At 36.2% G+C, this 23,017-nt stretch overlaps 1 protein-coding gene across 4 annotated transcripts in view; it reads right to left on the bottom strand.

The window, feature by feature from the left end:
• The window catches only part of MEIS2 (Meis homeobox 2), a 205,078-nt gene that overhangs the window by 45,529 nt on the left and 136,532 nt on the right, over positions 1-23,017 (bottom strand). For all 4 annotated transcript variants that reach the window (XM_008566263.1, XM_008566264.1, XM_008566261.1 and 1 more), the window contains exon 9: positions 12,360-12,436. In XM_008566263.1, coding sequence (XP_008564485.1) covers positions 12,360-12,436 — 77 coding nt within the window. The remainder of the gene's footprint in view (positions 1-12,359; positions 12,437-23,017) is intronic.

Genomic DNA, 23,017 nt, shown 5'->3' with positions numbered 1-23,017 from the left:
AAGCCCTTGCTCCCCAAGGCACAGAGCCCAGAGTTGGAGCTCCTTTTTCTATGCTCACCCCATGCTGAATTAGTCACCAAAATCTGCCACAGTTTTTAACAATAGAGATACAATGGTTTTCTTTTTCTCCATTTTAACAGCTAAATCTCTGATTCAGGTTCAGTTTAAGTCACTATAGTCTACCATGACTGGTCTCTCCATCTCTTCTAATCAATTCAACATACAATGGTTAAAATAGTCTTTCATCTCACTTGCTTTGACTTGATTTTTTTTTTCAGTTCACAAGCTCAGCATCATAAAATAATAGAATTTTAAAGATAGAAGGACCTTAAAAATCACCCAGCCCCATTCTTTTATGGATGAGGAAATAGATACTGAGAACAGCTAAATTGCCTAAGATAACAGAAATTGTCTGAGCTGGAATTAGACCCAAGCTGCCGACCTCCCAGTCTCTTCCCTGTAACACACCACCCTACATCACCCTTTGTTTGAATGCTGCACCTTTCTCCATGCTTCCCACTGCAGCCCTGTGGACTGGGGAGTCTGCTGCTGTCACTGTGCCTCATGCACGTGCAAATATCTTTTTCTGTTGTAAAGGAGAGCAGGTTTCCTCCCAGACTCCTTTACTCAATTCCCCTATTTCACGGTCTCTCACACTATTTCTATCTGACCACTAAAACAGTTCCTTCCTTTGATTCAAAACTAACCTCAAATCTAATCTTCTCCAAGAAATGGCATGTGAATAGTCACCTTCTCATATCGATAATCGGCTTTCATGTATATTTTCTTCTCCAGCCTTCTCTCTAGCTTATTTGAAGTCAACTCAACAAAAAGTTATGAGTACCTACTAGGAGCTAAGTACTGTGTTTCTGAATAATCTTTTTGTCACTTAAAAGGCAAAAAAAATCCCAAACCAATCCTGAAATTATTTTAGGCCGTCAGTTAGTTTGTAAACACAGCCAAAGATCAGGGCTCTTACTCATAACACAATCTAATTTTTTTCTTTTGTGATGTCTAGAAGAATCATTTTCTCTTTGGATCCATTTTGGTCTATTTATAAGTGTTTCTATTAGGCTATGGGAGAGTTTCTAGGAAGGTCTAGCAATAGAGATCCTCATTCGTTTTTTCTTTTTTAATGACTTACTGGTATTACTGGGAAAATTATATCTCCATGAAGTGCCAGTTTTCTCAAGAAATTTTACCTCTTTGTCCTCAGAATGGATACAATGTATACACGCTGCAAGGAGCTGCCCACAATTGCTTAATAAAATTGTGTCATTAGAAGTAGTTTTTAAAATTAGTGAACTACTGCTGCCTGGAGCTGGAAATACTTTCATTGTCTAAAGATTTTCTGCGGTAGTGGAATTTGACTTATTTGTAATATCTAAACTTCTCAATTCGCTTCATCACCAATCTGATGGTAAATTGGTAGGCATTATTTATTTAGGGTATAGAATGGACAAGTTTCCCTTCTGAGACCAAATTATTGCCAATTTTTTAATTAATCTAGTAGAAGATGAATTGAGGTGGCAGGATATTAGTTCCTGCCGATAATCTAAATACATGACACTCTTATATCATAACTAATGCTCAAATCCCTAGGGACTCAGCATCCTGAAAATGTTACCCTAAGTGAGAGCTGCAGGATATTCACCGCTGTGATGGAACCAAAGCATGGATTTGACTTATCTGAAGAGCTTTGGAACTGGAGCATTTTGTAGTCTGTGGGTTATGGCCCCATTTCCAGGAAAATCTATCCAAGCCTAATATAACCTAGCAAATCTTTCAAATGAAATAGTCCTGTGGGAGGCAAGTTGTCACTTTCTGAGATATTATTTAGGGCTTAGCTCAGGTTTCATTCTTTCTTCTTTCTCCACTTAAACCCCTGCTCACTCTCCACAAGTGTCATTTTCTAATTAAAGAAAATGAAATTTGTAATGTATAGAAGGGAGACATGACCTCCCTCACCAGATTTTTTTCTAATTAAAGAAAATGAAATTTGTAATGTATAGAAGGGAGACATGACCTCCCTCACCAGATTTTAGTCTCGCTCCTCCCCACACACCACTAAAAAATAAAATCCAGGGGTGGTTGTTTTTTTAATTGGTATCACTTTGTCTTTAGTGCAAAACACATGGCAATAATTTAGTGAACTCCAGTGTTTCTCTTGTGGCAAATTGATAGCATAATTTTATTATGAGTGGAACAATGACTTCTGGGAGCAGGAGAGATTCTCCCAGAACTACACATAACTCGGTTGACTAAATGTAATACTTGAAGAAGGTAATGAAAATAGAGCCAAGGCTCAGCAAGGACTAGAAGATTTCAGTTTCTCACTCCTGTCAAAAGGCTACTCAATAAATCATACCTGAAGCTTATTTAGTGTCAGAAGCCAGCAAGCTGACAAAGTGCACTGGGGTGCTTACCTGAGAAAAGGCACGCGAGTCACGTGATCTCTGGTCCCTGGACCCGATGGGGTCATATAATCCGTCTATGGATTTTAATAAGTAACCTATTATGTTCCCTTTGGTGCTAATTATTTTACACATCACTTGTTTCCTGTTTACTGACATTGCTTTAGTAATTTCATTATTAAAAAATTACGAGGAAAGTTAATCCCTATGACTTTTACTATTCTACTCCACAGGGAGTTTTTACTTTTCTCTTTCACATTCTTCTACACCAGCCCATTCCACCAAACACAAACACAGAATCCATGGGAACATCACAGGATAACAGGAAACCTGCATATTTAGCAAAGCTGAGAGCCACACTGAGTCACAAAGATCCAAGACTACCGGGCTAACTCGTGGCTAAGAAAGTATTTGAAATTTACCCTAACTCAGCCTCAGGTAACACAGGAAATAAAGCAGCTGTGACCAAATTCCATTGTAGCTACTTTCTACAAACCTTTATAAAGAGGAAATCTGCCCACTGGCACTCAAGAATACTTACAACTGCACTGACAAATAAAGTGATGAGAATCAGACCCAAAAAGCAAAACGAAACAGGCAACAACAGACCACTTTGCCCCTCTGCTTATGCATTTCAACGCATGCACTTTGAGTAGCATCATACATCAACTATTGAAATCAGAATCCACTCTTATGAATATGGTACTTTTCTGAATTTCAGAAAACAATGAGCAGAGATAAAGAAAGCTGGCATTTGTTTCACAACTTTTAAGTGAAAGGATACTCAAAACTTAGGTTGGAAACAGAGGACAGTTTAACTTTGAAATTACCAAAAATGTCAGTATCAGTTAAGTGAAAGAATGTAAATATTTGGGAACATCTCTGCAAAGGAGATCTATCAATAATGGAAAAGGAAATCCTCTGGCAGGCATTCTTATGATGTACCCTAACTCAAGGATGACCCATTTCTTCCTCAAGAATTGAGTTGAAACCATTAAGCCAAGACCAGTAGATTTGAATCCAGATCTTTGGGGATTAATTCACTGTTCCACCTACTTTTAGAGCAATTCTGCCAAAGTTTGTTGCTTATCTAAAGGCTTTAAGGAAGTTTGGAACTCAAGAGGTCAACATTAAACAGCCTGAAACCTCAGCCTGCAGAGACTTAAAAGGATAAGCTGTATCTAGAGACACACTGGAAATCTCATATCTCTAAATGTTTACCTTGCAAGGGAAAAAGAGAAAGAACCTTGCATGTGTTTCAACCTTAGTGCAGAATTAACAATTCTGGATGAGGGCTGGGAGATAGCTGCAAATCTCTACTGAATGATCAGTCAGCAATAATGATTCTGATGCATGCCCCAAAACAAAACAAAACCAGAAACAAGGTTACCTAATATGATTACAATAAAACAATGAGCAGGAAAACGAAGAAAGCAATATTAAAAAGAAACAAAACCAAAATTAATCCTGTCTCTATTTTTCTCCCCAGGTTTCTAATAATTTTGCAGATAAAAAATGATTTTCTTTGTTTAAAGAATAAAGGGAATAGTTCCAAGTACCATGAATTGGATGGAATTCCTGGGGTAAGCACTGCAAAGTGCCACCTAACTGATGCTCTTTCTCGCATACTTGAAAAAAATCCAACACAATGAAAACAACAGCAACAACAACAAAACAAGTCCTCAAGATCAGGAGGTTAATAGGACCTACATTTACTCATTAACAGAGCAGATTCTCAATTAAGTAATTTTCAGAAGGCTGCTCTCCAGTGAATGACTGCATAAATGAATGAGTGCTATTCATAAAGCACTTATTTCTCTGAAAGTGAATTTTTGGAAAGTATTTTTAAAATACTCAATACTGTGGGTAATGGAAATGAGGAAAAAAGATTGCTGTTAAAGGCATCACCATGGTAAAAAGGACTGAATATTTAGATAGTGTGGCCACCAAGACTCTTATTCTTAAGAGTAAGAAATTTAGAGAAAGTAAACAACATGGTATTGATATATTCTAATCTATCTTTTTTCCTTCCTTTTAATAGCTTCTGATTTAGAGACTTTAAATATTACGTTTACAATCCCCCTTTCTATTTTCTGCATTCTAGAAATAAGTTGGAGGGTAATTTGAAAATTGCTTTTTTTAAAAAAAAATTTTTTTTCTTTAAATACAATTTTTAGTTTATCCATCTGTGACTTGGGCTGGGATTACTTACTGAATCAGTTGATATAGTATCATTGTGTAATATTTTCAATGAATTATCTTCATTTTTTTTCTTTTTTAAAAACGAATAAATAGCTAAATCAATATCATTCTACTTTAAAATCAGGCAACCTACTGAAATATAGACTTTTATTTCTGTGTTACTTTGAGAAACCATGTAGATCATGCCAATTGAGATGGATAAAGGACTTATTTGAGCAAACCTTGTCTCTCTTCCAAATGCTGGTATAATGAAGTGCAGAGTAGGTAGAGGCTTGTGCCTAACACAGGACTTGTCTGGGGTTCATTGTCTTTATCAATGAAAGAGAAGGGACTAATTCTAAGAAATCTTGAAATATCAAAAAGAATCAACATTTTGGACCAAATTTCTTTCCATATTTAGAGACTTTTGAAAAATGGTAACTTTCAGCATGAGAAATTTTATCTTCAAAAAAGTTCTCATTTAAATATTTTCTTTAAGGGGCATTTTTTGGAACTGTTTCAAAAACTTGTTGCATTCCTTTTTTGTTGTTTTGTGTTTTCTCTGTAGCACTGTACTTTCCTCTAAATGAGGAACTTTTTTTCTCCCCTTATTGGCATTCCAAGCCAGCAAAGAAATATGCATCCTGAGATAATGCTGCCAGCTTGCTATGAAAACCATATTTCATTCTTTCTTTGCAGAGCAAAAGGGAAAAGCACAAAGGAGCTGGTATAATTGAATGTAAAGGATTGCAGCAAACCTCCCCTTTGAGTCCCCTGGCTAGCATTCCCTTCCTTTATTTCCTCCTCTACTCCTTTTGTTTACCACTTTTAAAAGGCTCTTGCTGAGTCTTAGCTGCTTGCCCAAATTTGGACTGAATCTAAATTTCTGGAAATGGTACTCTCATCTCTACAAGATAGAAGGTGTCTAGAAATGCTGATCTCACACAGCAGTGGACTGGAGGCACAGCTGCCCAGGTATAATAAATATCTTCAATGATCAGGTCACTGTGGAGATTTCATGAATCTGCTGCAGGAAGTGGAATGGGAAAATATGGTAGCACTCCCTCTTATTCAAAATCAGCATGCCATGTGTCAATGCCCTGGTCACCCCCAGTTACATTTGCTGTAGACACAGCAAAATGAAATACACTTAAATTTCAGGGCAATCCCTCTATTTAACATTAATCATGTGTGTTTTTCTTTCCAAGTCTTTTAATCTCTTTTCCCACCTCCTTTTGGTTTTCTTCTCAGGGATAATTGCAGGTCCCCAAGAAATGATAATATGACCATGGAGACAGAGTGATTGGAAACTGTATCGAGATAGAAAGAGATTAGAAATTGTTAACACGACCCCCATTCTTTCACCCCATGAATGACAGTCAGTAAGAAAACACTCTGGTTTAGCAAAAGACCTCATGGGGCTAGTTGGAATCGCACCCCTTGGCATCTCCCGCCTCCTTCCATGGCCAGTAATTTTTCTGACATAGGAAAGCCATCTGAAAGAGAAGCGGTTCACCTCAAGCCCACCAAACCGGAGTTCAAAAGCATGCTTTTTTTGTATTCATTTCCTCAGCATCGGCAGTTTCAGCACATTAAATGCTGACGATGAATCTAGCACCTGGCAAGTCTGACTTGAGATTCAAATGGATTTTTATTCAGAAACATAGATGTAACTCGGAAATAATCACTGAAGACGGCAGCTAGGCATTTAACAAATGGCCACGGTGGAAATTGCTGAGCAGAGAGAGGATATTTAGTCCAGCAGGCTTGTTCCCTTTAGGTTTATCTCAACTCCACCTCCCTGTTTTATCACTCTATCCTTCAATCCTTTCTCTCTTGAGATAAAAGTGTCCAGCTGTCTCTGTACCTCATTTAGATTTCTTGCACCACTGGCCAATTATTCCATATGTTTACTACAAAATTATTTTACCCAATTCCCCGGTTACTCTTGATGTCCTAGTATTACAACATATTTCCTAATGTCTGTTCTCCTTGCAGTAGAATGTCAACATGCACACCTTTGAAAATGACTTTTCTTTGCTGTAAAGAAGTGCAACCTCTTTTATCACTTACCCTGCCTCCTACTAATTAGGCTTCAAATTGGGCTTGGAGATTCACTGACATAGGGCCTGAAATTGACCCTCTCTCCTGAAACCCACCTAGAACACTATTATTGCCCTTCAAGTGTAAGCGGCAAAGAAAAGCATCTGAGCACCCAAATCCATCTGGGCTTATGGATCCAGAGGAAAATGATTGCTTTCCTTAGGCTACCACTCTGTTCCTGCCCATATTTTAATCAGGGTTGAGAAGTTCTTCTAACAATGCTACCTTTTATTTTCAGAGCACTTTTAACCTGTTTTAACATGTTTTCACACACTCATTCTCCGTTTGTCTCAGCACCATTCCATTTCACACATAAGAAAACCAAGTCACCTGGGTAGTTAATGAGCCCTCCTCAAGGGAAAGGAAAGAGGGCTGTCTAGAAGGGGGAGCTGATCCCCAAGATAATGCTTTCTCTAGGCACCGTTTTTTAGTCCTAATTGAACAAGCTCCTACACATTCTAGGAAACCTCATCAATGGGGCCAAATTGAAATAAGTAAAGCAAAACTGCCTCTTTCCATGAAAAATTCTATAAAGCGGGTGTCGATTATTAAAAGCTGTTAAAACTAGAAAAATTGTTGTGAGACCATTTTGATGGGAAGATGGGACAAACAGCGTTATAGATAGTCAATCGCAATTTAAGAGGCCGTATATGGACACTGCAGCTATTATAAAAAGGAACTCTCTGAGCCACCTTCAACTGGAAATTTCCTTGAAATTTAAGCTTCATACATTTTTATTTGGGGGCCTGGAGACTGCCTTATACCGTGAAAGTAAATTCTTTATTCCTAGCATTCCTGTACTCTGCCAGTAAGTTACCTTGTGGATTTTGTTTATTGTTTACTATAATTACTGCAATGACATGTTTTTAAAAGTACAGTATTTCTTCCTTTTAAAATTAATCTGGAAATAGGAATTTCTCTGCCAGTAAGTTACCTTGTGGATTTTGTTTATTGTTTACTATAATTACTGCAATGACATAAGTTTTTAAAAGTACAGTATTTCTTCCTTTTAAAATTAATCTGGAAATAGGAATTTGAAAATTAATATTGTAATTCTGAGATAGCATTGAGGAAAGTTACAGGAGAACGTGGAGATGTCTTACGATTTTTCCCATAGTAGTTTTAAGTTATGGGATTTGGATTGTTAAAGTTAAGACTTTGCTATATTTCAATGATTACTACTGTCAAAGATGTATAAGTACACCTCAACAAATTATTAAAGCAAGAACTCCTCATTAAAAAATAATTTTGTCTTTTGTCAATGAATGCTTGTAAACATGCCTCCTGGGAAAATTCCAGAGTGTTAATACCCAAAAACTTTCCTTCAAAATAGCTAACCTTCACAGTTTTTGAAGCCCTCCTAGGGCTCCCTAATCTTACCTCTCTGGCATCAAAGAACTACAAAAAATGATCATCTGAGAAACTATAAAAGTCTATCTCTGTTTAATATAGAAGCTAGGCACATAAGTTGACTGTATTAATTTTTTTTTCCCTTGAATTTAATACCTATTTCCCCCTGCAGGAAACCTCCATTCCCATTTTTATGCTATCTAATGACTTCCTTATTTATATAATTGTACAAAATCATGTTTCTCTCTCATTTTTACATTTATTTAACCATTTTAACAATAGCTACCATCTATTGTATGTGCCAGCACTGTGCTGAGTGCTTACATGCAGCATTTCTTAAAGTCTTAAAACTATACAAGATATGTATGATTATCACACCCATTTTACAGATGAAAGAAGTAAGGTTTAAAGGGGTTAAGTAATTTGCTGAAGGCCAAACACCTATCAAATGGTAGAACCAGGACTTTTTTTTTTTTTTTTTTTTCCTTTTTGTCTTTTTTCGTGTCCGGCAACGGATCACAACCCTCAGTGTCGCGCCTGTACCGGACCGGGACCGGCAACAGGATCGCAACCCTCGGTGTTGCTACCACATCTCACTCAGCCAGTGAGCGGGAACCAGTCTGTATGTGGGATCCGAACCCTCGGCGGGAGCGCCACCGCGCTCCCAAGCGGCGCACTGTAGCAGTGCGCCACCGGGTCGGCCCAGAACCAGGACTTTAACACTACTTTGTCTGATTCCTGAGCCTGAGTACTTCCCCGCCATGCTATATTACCCTGAGAGCTTTAATGAGTATTCCGTCAAGATATATACCACCTTTGGTTCTCCATTATGAGGAGGTTATTCAGGTTGAGGATATTTGGTCCTTTGCTATTCCTTTCTTTCAATGCATGCACTTTGGTTGTTTTACAGCTGCTTTGACTCTCCACTAACTAACCAGCATAGAAAACCAGTCTTACCCTTTGTGGTTAGCTTTGGCAGAGAAGTGCACACATTGAGGATCTTGTTATAATCTTTTTTTAAAAAGTTAATTAAAGGATTGATTGTATATGGACTTCTGATAGCTAACCCTAGGGAAAAATGATTTAGTGTCATAAATTCCACTCCTTTCCTGAAATCACATTCTGTTTGATTGCATCATTGCTTTTTGCAAACTCCCTACTGCAAATACATTTGAAAAGCCCATTAAGATTATTTCTAACACTGGCTTCTAAGATACAACACATCTTTAATTCTTTTAATTATCTTCTAAACTTCCTTTTTGCTTATTTGGTCTAAAATTCATCTTCACTGACTGATCTTAACAGGTCTGTTTTTATTGCTTATTGCTCTCGTCAAGTGCGTGAAGTCATGTTCCACTGCTTATTACTATAGATGCTATTTTACAGCGCTGCTTAACCACCCTGACCTTGCATGGCCTTTCTATTTTAAGAGGTGAGAAGCAGAATTGGAACAGCAAGACTTTCATGATTGTCTGATTTGTATGCTTTCTATACTTTTCTAATTCTTTGGGCACAAACCTTGCAGCATACAAGCCTAAAGTCTTAGTTTCAACCAGAGAAGTGGGTATTATTTCCTAGTATAGATGACCAAATGAGTTTAAGGTTTAGGAACTGCACTCTCATCCCCTGTGCCTTTTGACTGAGAGCTCTCAGGGCCTGGAGAAATAGTTTTTAGTCCACTCTTCCCATCTCAGCAGTTAAGAACAGTGCTTATCACTTTGCACTTAAGAACAGTGACCATAGGCCTTTTGAAATTCGGTTGGATAGCTTTCTCTGCTTTGAAGCTGACTTCACCAAGGCATTGGGCAGGCTCAAAACATACTAAAATAAGTGATGCTTTCTTTTAAATTTCATTTTGAAATCCCCAGAAATTCAGTCTTTATATTAAATTCTTGGTAGTCTTTTAGAAGTATTTGCTGTACTGTCCTCATGAGTCATACCTTATTATCAAAGTTATGGTAGCCATTAACTAAGAATTGGAACTGAGGGCAGGATTACAGGTTTTTTCAGAAGGAACTGTGAAACTTAGGAAGATGGAATTATTTTGTAGAGATATAGGTGTCAATGTTTATACCATATTATGTAAAGTATGCTGTGTGACAGACTGTCACATACTAGCCCTTAGCATTCTGTGGCAAATACAGCTTGAATAATAGAGAAACAAGAAACCTAAAATATCACACCAACTGAACTCCTTGGACATGCCTTGGGGCTCAATGGAATTAAGAAAAGAAGGGTGCTCTTTCCAGGTTCCAGCCAGGTGTCTAATTCTGAGAAATGCTGGTCTTTAGATACAGGACTTTAGATACTAAAAATTCTTCATTCTTCTACTGTAATGACTACATCCAAAAGCACAGGTAATGGATGACATGGAACAGCACTTTCAAAAAAGAATGAGATCAAATGTCAATGGCAAATATCAACATAGAAATACTCATTTCTCTCAAAACTCCCATCACAGCCTCCTTCAACTTGACCAAAATTTACAAAGATTATGATTCTAAAGCAATGTTAACTGCATCAAAGACCATTGTATATGTATGTAGTAGCTCAGTTTGGTTATCAGTATGCAATAACAGTGTGGAGGGCAAACAATTCTCCCATAATTAACGCAGAACACATTTATTTTATTATTTCAGACCACCAATGACTTGTGCTAAAAACATAAATGAGAATATACATGTTTACATATATTATATATATTTACACTATGAGGCTCATATCAACGTATAATCACATACATATCCTCTTCTGGAGATTATAGCCTTTATTCCAAGTTTTTGGTCTAAAGGGTATCTTTAAATGTACGTAGTTCTAATCTTTAGAAGAAAATTAAAGTGAATTCAGTCTCTATTGTCTATTCTTTCTTTCTGCCTTTCTTTCTGCCTTTCTTTTCAGGTTAGCAGTTTATTTCTGCATTAATCACCCTGACAGAAGCAAGGCAACTCAATTTTCTGCTTCTGTAGGTAGGCACATCACTTTCTGTACAGCACTAGGCATGAAAAGGGCTACAGCTAAGCTTTGGTTACTGGTGTAATTGAAATGCTATCCACACTATAGGGTGCATTAAAGTCAGATAACGGCAGTTCCTGTGGCCAATTTAAGTAGCTTGACTTCCCTGGGAAAAAAAAAAATTGCCTGACAGATAAGGCAGACAAACTGGCTAATTCTCCAAGCATGTCTCTCATTGTGATCCTAGAAAAATGAGAAAAAAATGAATCACAGAACCACAAAATCAATTGACCCTCGGGTAGCTCATCAGGCAGCGAGCCTGATAAACCTAAAAGCTTTGTTAATGTCTGCCTGCCTGTATCCCACAGATAGAGCACTTTGTAAATGAACCTGCTTTGATAAATATATTAAGGAAAGCTGTGAATAAAGGCAGAGACTTCTCATTTGTAAATACAACCTCTGCTACATGGAATTAGAATGATAAAATGGAGTTCCATGTAATTAAGTTTGTATAAGGCCTGAAATCCGTGCAAATACTTTCCCTGAATTTTGAAAGAGAACTGTCAGTTCAATTAATCTGAACATCACCCCAAGAATGTACTGAACAAAATTAAGCTGCTGATAAAACCTGGGCCAGTATTTTGATAAGTAATTCCTATATCATTTCTTGGCCACTGTGATCATTTTATTTAATCCTCTACCCCTCCTTTTCCTCAGTTACCCTCTAAGCTGTGTACAAAGGGTGGATGGTCCATACACCACCACAGGAGTAATCTACCACATTGTAAAGCTAAAAATGGGGAAGCCTTTTTCCCTATTTTAATTGTAAAGCTAAAAATGGGGAAGCCTTTTTCCCTATTTTAAAAAAAAAATTAGGGTGAATAAATTCCTATCAGGAGATACTAAAAAACCTGCATTTACATCCCCACTCAACGCCTAGACAAAAGAAACCTTCCCAGAACTGATAACTCTGCGTGAGGACTGTGTAAAAACACACAGCGTTAACTATTCCTAACAGGAATGACCTGAACAAAATTTCTGGTTCCACAAAATCTTAAAGCATTGGAGATGGGAAATGTGAGGTGGAGTGGAAGAGCAAAAAAAAAAAAAAAAAAAAAAGAAAGAAAGAAAAAGGAGAAAGAAAAGAGGGAGAGAGAAAGAGAAGGGGGATAAATCTTACAAAAACCATTTCCCTAGGTTACCTTTTCCTCTCCCTATGCACTACTCGCACACCTCAAAGTCAAAACACAGAAGTTATCCTCCTCGATTTCATTTGTTTCAGAAACAAAAGAAAGAAAACAATTATTTAGAAATCTCAATTTAGCTGTGGGAGAAAGACATTGATTTTGGGTCACTCACCAGTTGTTTACTTGGAGAATTGTAAGTCCTGTGTCTTGCGCTAACTGTTTCTTCTGCTCCTCGGAAGGGTACGGATGCTAATGAGAAAACAAACGTTTTAAAAAATGTATCAGAAGTTGAGAAAGAGTCACTTACTTCTAAGAGTGAAACCACCGTTGGTGATTTCTTTAGTCTATGGCTTGATTTTCCTAATCGCATTTCTTGTATAATGTGTTGAGACATGTGGCCAGGGGCGAGAATCTAGAAACCTGAATCAGCAGCCTCCTGTTCCTGCCACACACTGTAGCACCAGGAGTAAAGAGCAAGGTTTTCAAATTACTCAGTGTTTTAAATCAGTCAGGGATGTGAAGCACTTCTGTGATGACGTCAGAATTTGGGTTATCTACAATCACTTCAGTTGCCCTAAGGGAACTAGTTTCAAGGCCCACTTTACTTTGCTTCCTAGAAAAACTATGTAAAGCCCTTACTCTAAGTTACCTTGTGAAATGGCTCAATATAATCATTATTTCCTAGTTAATCTGAGGTTATTGACAGTAAAAGTTTGGAAAGTGAGATAGTATATAATCACCACTATTTTTGGAAGCCATGGCAACCGATTCAATTACAAAAGAGTTTACTTACAGTATATTTATGTTGACTCTTATAGGACAGTGGAAGATTCATTTTTACTGTTTACTGCTCTGGGTTAACTGGGTCACACACGATGACCACGCATCACAAGCAGGTGATATGTGCAATGCTTCATATAGAAATTTTACATTTTACCTTAAAGTAAGGTAATGAGAGAACAAAGCCATAGGTTTCAGTGTTTAATTTTTTACTTCCCACTACAATTCACCAACATTTATAATGAAGAGTCTTCTCAGTATCAATCCACTTTCCTCTCTCATTCTGAAATCAAGGATTGTTATTTCAGAATTGTACGTTTACTTTAAAAGACACTGTACTGGTGTGTACATAATTATAAAACACGTCTGTTAAATAGGTACCTACTCTAAATTTGCTAGTTTTGTAAAACAGAAAAGTAAACTTTTATCCAGCATGCCAAAGTCGCTCATAAACTAGAAAGCCTTTAGTAATAAATATTACCCATCAACATTATTAAAGAGTGACTTTAGGAACAACAAAGTATTCCATTCAGAGCATTCTAATCATTCCAGTATTTGAGAGAATGAATGTTTTTCAATCATCTAAGATTTTATTCTTCAGGTATTTCATCTTCCATAATAGCGTACATTATCCGAAATGTGCGTGATTACTTATTAGCAAACCCAAATGCCATTAGGTTAAACAAAATCCCCTCTATAGCAAAAGGGGTTAACTAGATTTGTATTAACATAGAAGCCAGGCTTTTAATATTCTGCAAATGTTAACAAAGAAAGATGATAATGTTGAGTTAATATGGGTTAAGCATAAAATGAAAATAAATTTTTCTGATTGCGAGGTGTTGACACTTTTTTGGCTAGGGCCTCCAGCCTGTTCCTGAAAGCTGTGTAATTACAGAAGGCTTTTCCCCACCTTCCCCCTCCTGCTTCGAGCCTACCCACATTAGTAATGACCCCTTCACTGCTTCAAAAACCACTAATGGTCTTCAGCACGGGCAAGAAAAATGAACAGGATAAATTGGAATCCACAGTCAGTAATTTGCATCCTATGAGGCTGCTTTGGCCACTCACACTCATTCCTGGCCATCAATCGCTGCCTGTCAGGTGCCGCATTCTGCCACCATGACAAATACTCCTCCTAACACTCTGATTCGTCCAAACAATGTAATTGTCCTCTATTCTCCGTTTGGTAATGGAGATAATGAATGACTGCACAAACTAGAAGGACTGCTCATCACAGACGCTGGTGTGGCTTCAAGCTGGAAAAGGCCTGGACTACAAATTTTAATTAACTGAAAACACTGGTTGGGGGGAAATGACAAAAAATATTTACAAATCCTTCTTGTCACTGCTCATCACAGACGCTGGTGTGGCTTCAAGCTGGAAAAGGCCTGGACTACAAATTTTAATTGACTGAAAACACTGGTTGGGGGGAAATGACAAAAAATATTTACAAATCCTTCTTGTCATGGAATTTTCCTGCCAAAAATTCAAAGGAGTAGCAGACCTTTTGACTTTTTGACCTCTAAGGTCTTGACAGACTAGTTTTAGAGGTTATTTGCTTAATGGGAAAAAATTTTTGCAAATAGTAAAATTAAAATTAAAATAAGGATGCATCATGACAGTATCTAGATCTGCAATGGCAAGGTCTTCCAGTGTGCTGTTTCTTCACGCAGTGTTTTCAATCCTTTCTGGGCGTTTAGTCTTGCTCACTGTTGTGATATACTTACCCAAGACAGTTCTGACAAAATGTGGATGGTGGGGTGTGTGTGAGAGAAAAAATGAGAGACAGAGGCAGACAGACACACGTGCACTAAGTGTGCGAGAGACAGAGAGTGAGAGAAGGTTTAGACGAAATCAAGATTTGGGATGTTAAGAAAGTAAAAGAGTAGAAATGGAATGTTACTGAAAGCTAATTCTTTCAAGTTTGATTGTAAATTCTGAGTGAATAACAAGAATTCCTTCCAATGTTTTATTAGAAATTTAGTCAAATGGTCACAGAATTACATAAACAGTGCATTTTATCTTGGGAATCCCTGAGCTGTGCTTTCACTATAAAAGCAGTTGCAAATCCCATCCACAATCGTTAAAAAAAATTGGTACCTTACCAAAATTCACCTTGCACAGATGGCTTTTTTTTTAAATTAATACGGAAGACCATACTAACTTTAACTTATTTATATAAGGATCTGTGGCTTTTGAACATTTGTGATTTCATGTCCCTTTTATACATGGGGTGGACTGTTTATCTGAAAGTGTTCTGGCAGTTGGCCACCATATTTCTAAAATTTAAAAAAGGATGGAAAACAATCAGCTTTCAGAGGATCTGGGACCATGGCAATGTGTTTTGGATTAATTTACAAATATATGTATATATTTAAGGCCAAACTGTGGAACTAGAGAATTTCTACTACATGGTCTATCATATGCATCCTTCTACTTTATTAGAACAGACATCATATTGAAATAATAAACATGGGAAGCCTTTACTTCTTCTTTGATGTATATTACCAAATGTCTGACTGGCTCAAATTTAAAATAAACTTTGGTATGTTTGCACTTGAAAACTGGAAGTAGACCACAAGCAATAATTTGTTGTCAGTTTCCATATTCTTGGACTAAAGCTATAGTTTAGTCTGTTCACTGTTGGGGGCCAATCCACTCTGGTCCAGTGGCCCAGAGGTGGCTCAGCTTACTTGAAAGAGCATGCATGGTAACATAATAGTGATGACAACGACTCCCTTCATCAAGAAAGAACCAGCATGGGTTAAAGTTTTTTACATCTCAAAATAATTCTAAAGCCACTGTGGAATAGAGGAGTGAATCACAATGATCCTCTTACTTTGAATATCAACTGACAACTGTTCAAAAAGTTAATAAAACATGCATGGCTCATGACTCAATGTAGATAGATGGTAAGTACTTTTAATTGCCTTTCACCTAAGGACTCATTTGAAAGTAAGATATTATCTTTATTCAAGTTCCTGAAGATACGGGCCTTAGTTAGGCCGCCCTCTTTTTTTTTTCTTTTGAGTTAATCTGGTTTATTAAGTACACAGAAACAGATCTACAATATCCTTAAAAAACATTAGCAGGACAGTTCTGTGGGTGAAACCACCTAATAATAATCTTTTGTGATTAACCCCTCTCCAGTGATGTCCAAACTGGAACCAGTTTATCATAAACTTTATTGTATGTGAAAGAGGTTTATACTGATGTTTTAAATTTTTGAGTGATACTTCAAATCACTTCATGAATTAGAAGTGCACAACGGATGAAAAGGCTAGCATTTGGGAGCTAAAAAATTGGGAATAACCTAAATGTTTATCAACTGGATCATAGTTAAATAAAATGTGAGGTTCTCATGAAAAGGTTGTCCCTATATATTGAATGAAAAGAGCAAGTTGTAGAACAATATGTATTATCCATTTTTTGTTAATAAATAAATGAAATGAAAGATACATATGTCCATGCTTGTAGTGCAAGAAAAATATCTGGAAAAATACGTGGTGAATATGGTTCATGCTATATAGGGCATAGGAGTGGAGACTTTTGGTCTATGTGTGTATTGTTTCAACAATTTTTAAATTCCAATATCAATTTTAAAATTGTAATTAATTTATTAAAATTGTAACTAATTTATACAATCTATATTTTTTTAAAAACCCTGTATTCGTTTAACTTTACACAATTAGTAGTATCCTGTGTTGTGGTAACTCTTTCACTGGACATGTTTTAAAGCAGGGTAACTCCAGCATCAGTCCTGACTCTAACATGACCTTCCTACCCTGTGAGTCTGACTCACTTGTTGGTCTATAAAGTTTATTAGATGAACATTTTGAAGACTGAACAGTGCATAATTTGTCAACTTCTGTGATGATGTAATACAACCATTTAGACAAATGGTCAAGCAACTTGTCGGGCAAGATCTTAGTTTGAGCAAATACCTGGAAACTGATCATTATGACTACTTTCTCTTCCTCACTCCCCTCCAAGATATATATTTATAAAGTTAATCCAGGTGACCTTGATTTTGGTGATGCCACTCATATATTCAAGCAATTTCCCTATGTGGACAATAAAAATGCATTGGGCAGATATAATTTATTGATCTAGGACCATGCCTACTGAAATGGGGTAAAAGTAGATTTGCTGAAGACTTGCTGCTGAATAAACAAGTACATCTTCCTGGAATGTCAAATTTATTCAATGGTCATTAATTTAACACCTTTTTCTTATGTGGACAAGAATTCCTATGCTATGAATAGAATGTATACTTCTCATGAATTTTGAAGGAAAAACAAGAAACAGTAAAGGTACTATAAACCCATTTCATCCTTATAGTGGGAAGTAATCTCCTTTCCACTAAATTCCCATAGCAATATATTGGTATTTATAACTTTTGGCTTTTCATTGTCATGTCTTATTTACATCTCTATTAAGTATAACTTCCTAAAGGTAAAGCCTTGGGTTTTTTAAGTTTTGTATTTCTTCCCTATTCTGTCTCAGTATCTCTAAATATTTATAGAAAGAATGGAAAAAAAAGATAGACATAAGTTCTCATTGACACTTTGTCAGTAGTTCTGTCACCTTACACAGTCTCTATGATGGTAAAATGCAGAAGTTCACAAAGCTATAGGAGGGATAGAAAACATCTGTAGAGATTATAACAACAAGGACTGTGATGGTTAATTCTGAATCTCACTGACTCTCTCATACACACATGTGCGTCCACACAGCCCCTCTCAAGCTGTCTGAACTTCTAACCACTACATCAGAATGCAGTGAAAACCCTTTGCTCTTCCACTGCCAAGGTAAGTTCTGTTTCTACCTGAAGCACTTCTACTTGAAACATGATGTATCTCTTACTTTGTGTTACTATATTTACATTTGTGCATTTTCTGGATGTCTTATCCTTGTCTCTAGCTCTTGATATCAGAATCTCAAAATATTAGAGTAGAAAAGGTTCTTAGACAGACCTTGTCCTGGGGTATAATTTATGTAGATGAAGACACCAAGGCTCATAAGGCTTAAGTAACATACATCAGCTCATATAAATAGACATTGTTAAGAGATGGCGCCTGTTCTCTTGACATTTAGTAAATGACCTTCCCACCCTAACGTTTTTCACTGAAGTACCAGTTCCCCTTTCTTTGGGTAGCAGTGCCCTGATTCTACTTTAGGGGTGTGCCCAAGCATGGTTTAATGACTCAGGGTTAGCCAATTAACATAGTTATCATGAGGGCAGCACTAAAGATAGATTCCCAGTTAAGTTAGTGGGAGTTGGTCATGGGCCTGTCACAGGTTTTCTCTTTTCACCAGGATTACTAAGTCAGTAGAATGTGCTTGCAATCATTGACGGCTGTTGTTGCCACCAAATGGAGAGAACCTAGATAGAGAAAATAGATTCCTGACATCATTTCTACACCTGCATCCAGCTTTACCTAAAATTTGCTATCCTTTACTCTTTAGTCACTTGAGCCAATAAATTAACCCTAATTCACATGATTAATTCACATGGCCCAATTTAGATTATTTGGAATTTTCTCAGTTTACTCTCCTTCTCTCTGGAGCTAAAAACAATTGTCTATTGATAAAAACATAAATAAAAGAAGGGGAAGGATAAGCAGGAAAAATAGGAGGAGTAAGAAGAAAAAAGAAGAAAAAAGGAATCATTCTGCTTTAGTCCATACCTGGTCAAACATGGCAAGAATTTGAGGATTTAGGATTTAAAAGAAATTTTAACAGAGTTGTGATCCCAATAGATTAAAAAAAAATCATAAAATGTAGAAGATAGAGGCTTAAGCATGCAACATATATGGAACTGTGAAAATTTTGTATGTAAAGTGGAAAAGCAAAGTATAAGGTGGAATTTCAATAATGTTTCTTAAAATGGCCACTGAGAGTAAATTTCAGCATGTTTCTTGTGTAAAGCTGAAACTTTTAAGGAAGATGAATATAAATTGCTAATCAAAATACCTGGGAAACACATTTGGACTCAAAAACCTTACAGCAACCAAAGGCTATGGTAATGCAAAATGACCCCCAAACTGTTGCAATTATCAGGCCAATTTAGGATTATTTGATTTTAGTAAAATTCCCTCCCTAACTGCTGAATTTCAAACAGTGTACCATCACAACAGTCCCTTCCTTTTCCATGATTCTAAAATGTCCAAGCCCTCCTAATCAGTCACAGTTAGTATACACAGCGGGAAACCCTCCTGAGCAAGAAGTAACTGTTTACCCCTCAAACTTCCACAGTGCTTTCTCTCCTGCTCTCTAGTGTTATTCAGTCCATATTCTTTTTATGCACATATGTACACTTGTGTTATATCCCTCCCTGGACTGCAAATCATTTGAGGGCAGAGTTCAAGACTTACTTAACCTTGAATCTTCTATGGCACCTAGCACAGTATTTTCTACAGCAAAAGTGCTCAATACATGCTTGGTAGTGAGTGCATTATTACTGAAATTGATACCATTTTCTGATTAAAAAAAGACTGGTTGTGCTATGTATATGATGCATAAATACCCAGATAAATATGGAAAGATTCAGACAGTCATTTAACTGTTTTACTGACACAATATTTGGATATTTGAAAACATCTACTGAATTTTTCACTTTTCATCCAGATGTTTGGTGTCATGGAAATGCAGACTTCAGATTCAAACTAGTAGTTTTGTTTTTTTTTTCCCTAATGCCAGATGTATATTTGGGAGGAAAAATGTGGCTATTTCAGGAAGATTCATTTCCATTTGAGTTTACATGGAAGTAAATAGATTGAATTATAATAATCATATGCCTTAAAATTCAGAAAACGTTTTGAGAGATTTTAATAATAGCCAGATCCTAAGAGATTAACACATTTGGTTGATACTTAGAGCCACGGTGGCAAGGCCTCATTAAAAAGAGCAAAGAGAAAAGCACATTCTCTTCTGTAGATAAGCTAAAGGAATATTGAATGAGCCTGATGGATTGTCATACAGAGATTTTAAGAACAGTTATTAAATTTATTATTATCAAGATATAGATAAAACAGAAAAATGGAGAAGGAATTTTTTTTTAAGATACCAAAGTTAATGACTGAAAAGAAAAAAGTAAGTGCCTCAAGACTAAGGAGAGACACTTTTTGCATCTGCAAGGAGAAATGTTACATATTCACATTCTAACAATAAGGAGGGAGCTTATATGGACAGGAGAGATGGAATTAGGTTATGGTTGGATACCACCAACACTCATTTTACCTTTAAATTTCCAAAAAGGCATCAAAAATATTTTAGAAAAAACATAGAAAACATTCATAGATAAGATTTCGAATGTTAAGGACAATGAATATAATTATTTTCCTATTGACTAAGACTTTAAAACTGAAAATGGTCTTATTTTTAAAATAGCAGAAATATGTTCCTAAGGCTAGAGAAAGATAATTTTTATTTAACATTTGTTAGGATGCTCCCATGAGCTGCTTGGCCATGCATGTTATGCTGCCTACATGGCTAATGGGTAATCTTACTAAATGAGCCAAAAGCCACAAATAAGGCCTTGACTCATTTAACAATCATTTCACATTTCCACACTATGACCAAATTAGTATTTTATGGGGGCCACTCAGTTCTACATCCAGACCACTTTTCCAAAAAATTGAATTTTGTGCTTATTTATTTTATGGATCATTTGTTGAAATAGATTTCAAAACAGGTTTAGGCTATTTCGATTTTTCAGTGAACTGCAAAAGAAAAACTCATAGACTCAGAATTTTCAAACTAGAAAGAACATTAGAGGTCATCTAATTCAAACTTCTCATTTTATGTCTAACGAAACTGAGGCTGACTGAAGCAAAATGGCTTGCCCAAGCCTACTTGGCCTCCTCCTATTTTAAGATGTCCTTGATTTCCCCAGAAAGAAGTAATTTCACACTCATAATTTCAAAGAACACTTCTCATGGAACATTTTATTTCTACCTAGGAATTATGGATACCAATATCCAGATTTTATCCCATAAGTTACTTAATAACACCTATATCCTATGTGTTCCTATGCCATCCTATATTTTCCCCATTTGCTACACTGAATTACAAATGCTTGCTTATTTGTCTGTCTCCTCTATTAGACTATATGCTCCTGAGAGCAGAAACTGGCTATCTACATTTTACTTCCAGAATCTAGTTCACTGCCTGATATTTAAGAAGTATCCACTAAATGCATGTTGACCTAGTCAAGTTTGAAAATGCAAACAAGTGAATTCTTTGCATTTTAAAATTAGAGAAAGGGAAGTTGGTTGAGATAGAAGTTAGATAGCAAATGAAAACAGAGCTTAAGGAAGAGGACACTCAAAGAGGCAGAAAAAACCAACTTCTTATCCACATCAAACTTGAAATAGTGAAAATCAGCTCTTACTTAACATGGAAGTAAAAGTTTATATGTGTAGAGGACTAAGAAAAAAATTGGCAAATCTAGATAGTGACACTGAGAAGCTGTGGAAAGAAATAAGTGCATGGGACTTTTCATTAACATTTAATTTCTTCTTGTTAAATAGGCTAAGGGGTTGCTTTAGTACGAGGGTCTGAAGTATGTGGTAGAGAGTTATATAATGTCTAGACAACTGAGATACTTGTATCTAATCTTATGACAACAATCCTTCTTAACAGGTCCAGACACACAGCCACATGAGACTAAGTTAGAAGGAAATGAGGATTAGCAATTAGTCCATTACAGCATTTCTTTAATAACATAAAAAAGTCTGAGGAAAAAAATGGGGTAAATACAGAGGAATCATTAAGCAATATTAAAAGCTACAATAAACAATTCCAGTATATTTAGTTCAATTTTATTTGCATGAATTATGCTATGAGTAATTTTGTCTGATTTATCATAAGAATGCACTGAAGGTCTAGTTTGACAAGAGAAAGCTAACATGGATTTAAAGGGGAAGGAGTTGTTTAAAGAAGCTGAGGGTTATCTTTTTTTCAAAAAGGTTATTATCTCTAGAGTAAGCAATGGAAATGTTGTGGATATTATCTTCTTTGCTCATCTCAGAGTACAGGATAAGAGAATGGGGTTAATGTAAGTTAAATAGTCACAAAAACAGGAAGGAAGTAGGTATACACTCATGATGGACAGTAGTGGTTAAAAAGAGAAACTTAATAGGGACTGACCATTTCTTGCACCATATTATGGAGAAATATGGGGGGCTATAACGAAACACAACTCTTTATAAGAGTTAATTTTTTCATTCTAAAGTTCATCCAGAAAAAAACCTCTAAGGTGTAAAACACCAGTATTAGGAAGTGGGTTCAAAGGTTCAGAACTGCTTTCTTTTTCTAACATATAGAGTTCCTACGTGCATATAAATGTGCATTGGGTACAACTATATACTTAGCTGAACCCTCTTAAAAAAGATGGACTCAAAACATTTCTATTTTCTCCTGTTTAATTACAGTCCCATTTTTTAAAAAATGTCTTGGAATTTATCAAATTTTAAAAAATATGTGAGAAAGATGACTACCCAGTGTTCACTTTAGCTGTACTAGTAAATAAAGCAACCAAGTATAATACCAATGATAATAAGAAAACTCTTAACCGGGATGTCAAAAAAGGTCAGTTAGCAGTATTTAGTTTGGAATTCCCCACAGTTTTATCTTATCGATTTGTTTTTCCTTCCCTTTTTTAGAGCAGCCTGTGTAGTGAGAGTTAAACTAAATCAAGATGAAGACGAAGCAAGCTACTGCCACAGCTCATATCTATCTTTGTGTGTTTACAGGTTTATAGGCCCCATTACTATTTTACCTAAGCTCTAAACACGTGAATACTTTAAATATGAAGTATTTCTGAGCAGATAAAAGAAAATCACTTTGTGAGTTTCCTATTTGTATGTAGACCAAATCAACACATCAGTAAGTAGAACACCTCTGAATATATTTCTTCTGGTAATTAAATATATAAGATGATAAACTGTCTAATTCATGTTGTAACCCAAAAAATGAATATATATGTATATCTTCGCGACTGTGAATATCTATTGACTAAGCATTCACTCATTCAAGATAAACATG

Source organism: Galeopterus variegatus, unplaced genomic scaffold (assembly GCF_000696425.1).
Source record: "Galeopterus variegatus unplaced genomic scaffold, G_variegatus-3.0.2 Scaffold232, whole genome shotgun sequence".
NCBI lineage: Eukaryota > Metazoa > Chordata > Mammalia > Dermoptera > Cynocephalidae > Galeopterus > Galeopterus variegatus.
The sequence above is the reverse complement of the archived record's forward strand: the minus strand, read 5'-3'. Positions and strand labels throughout refer to the sequence as shown.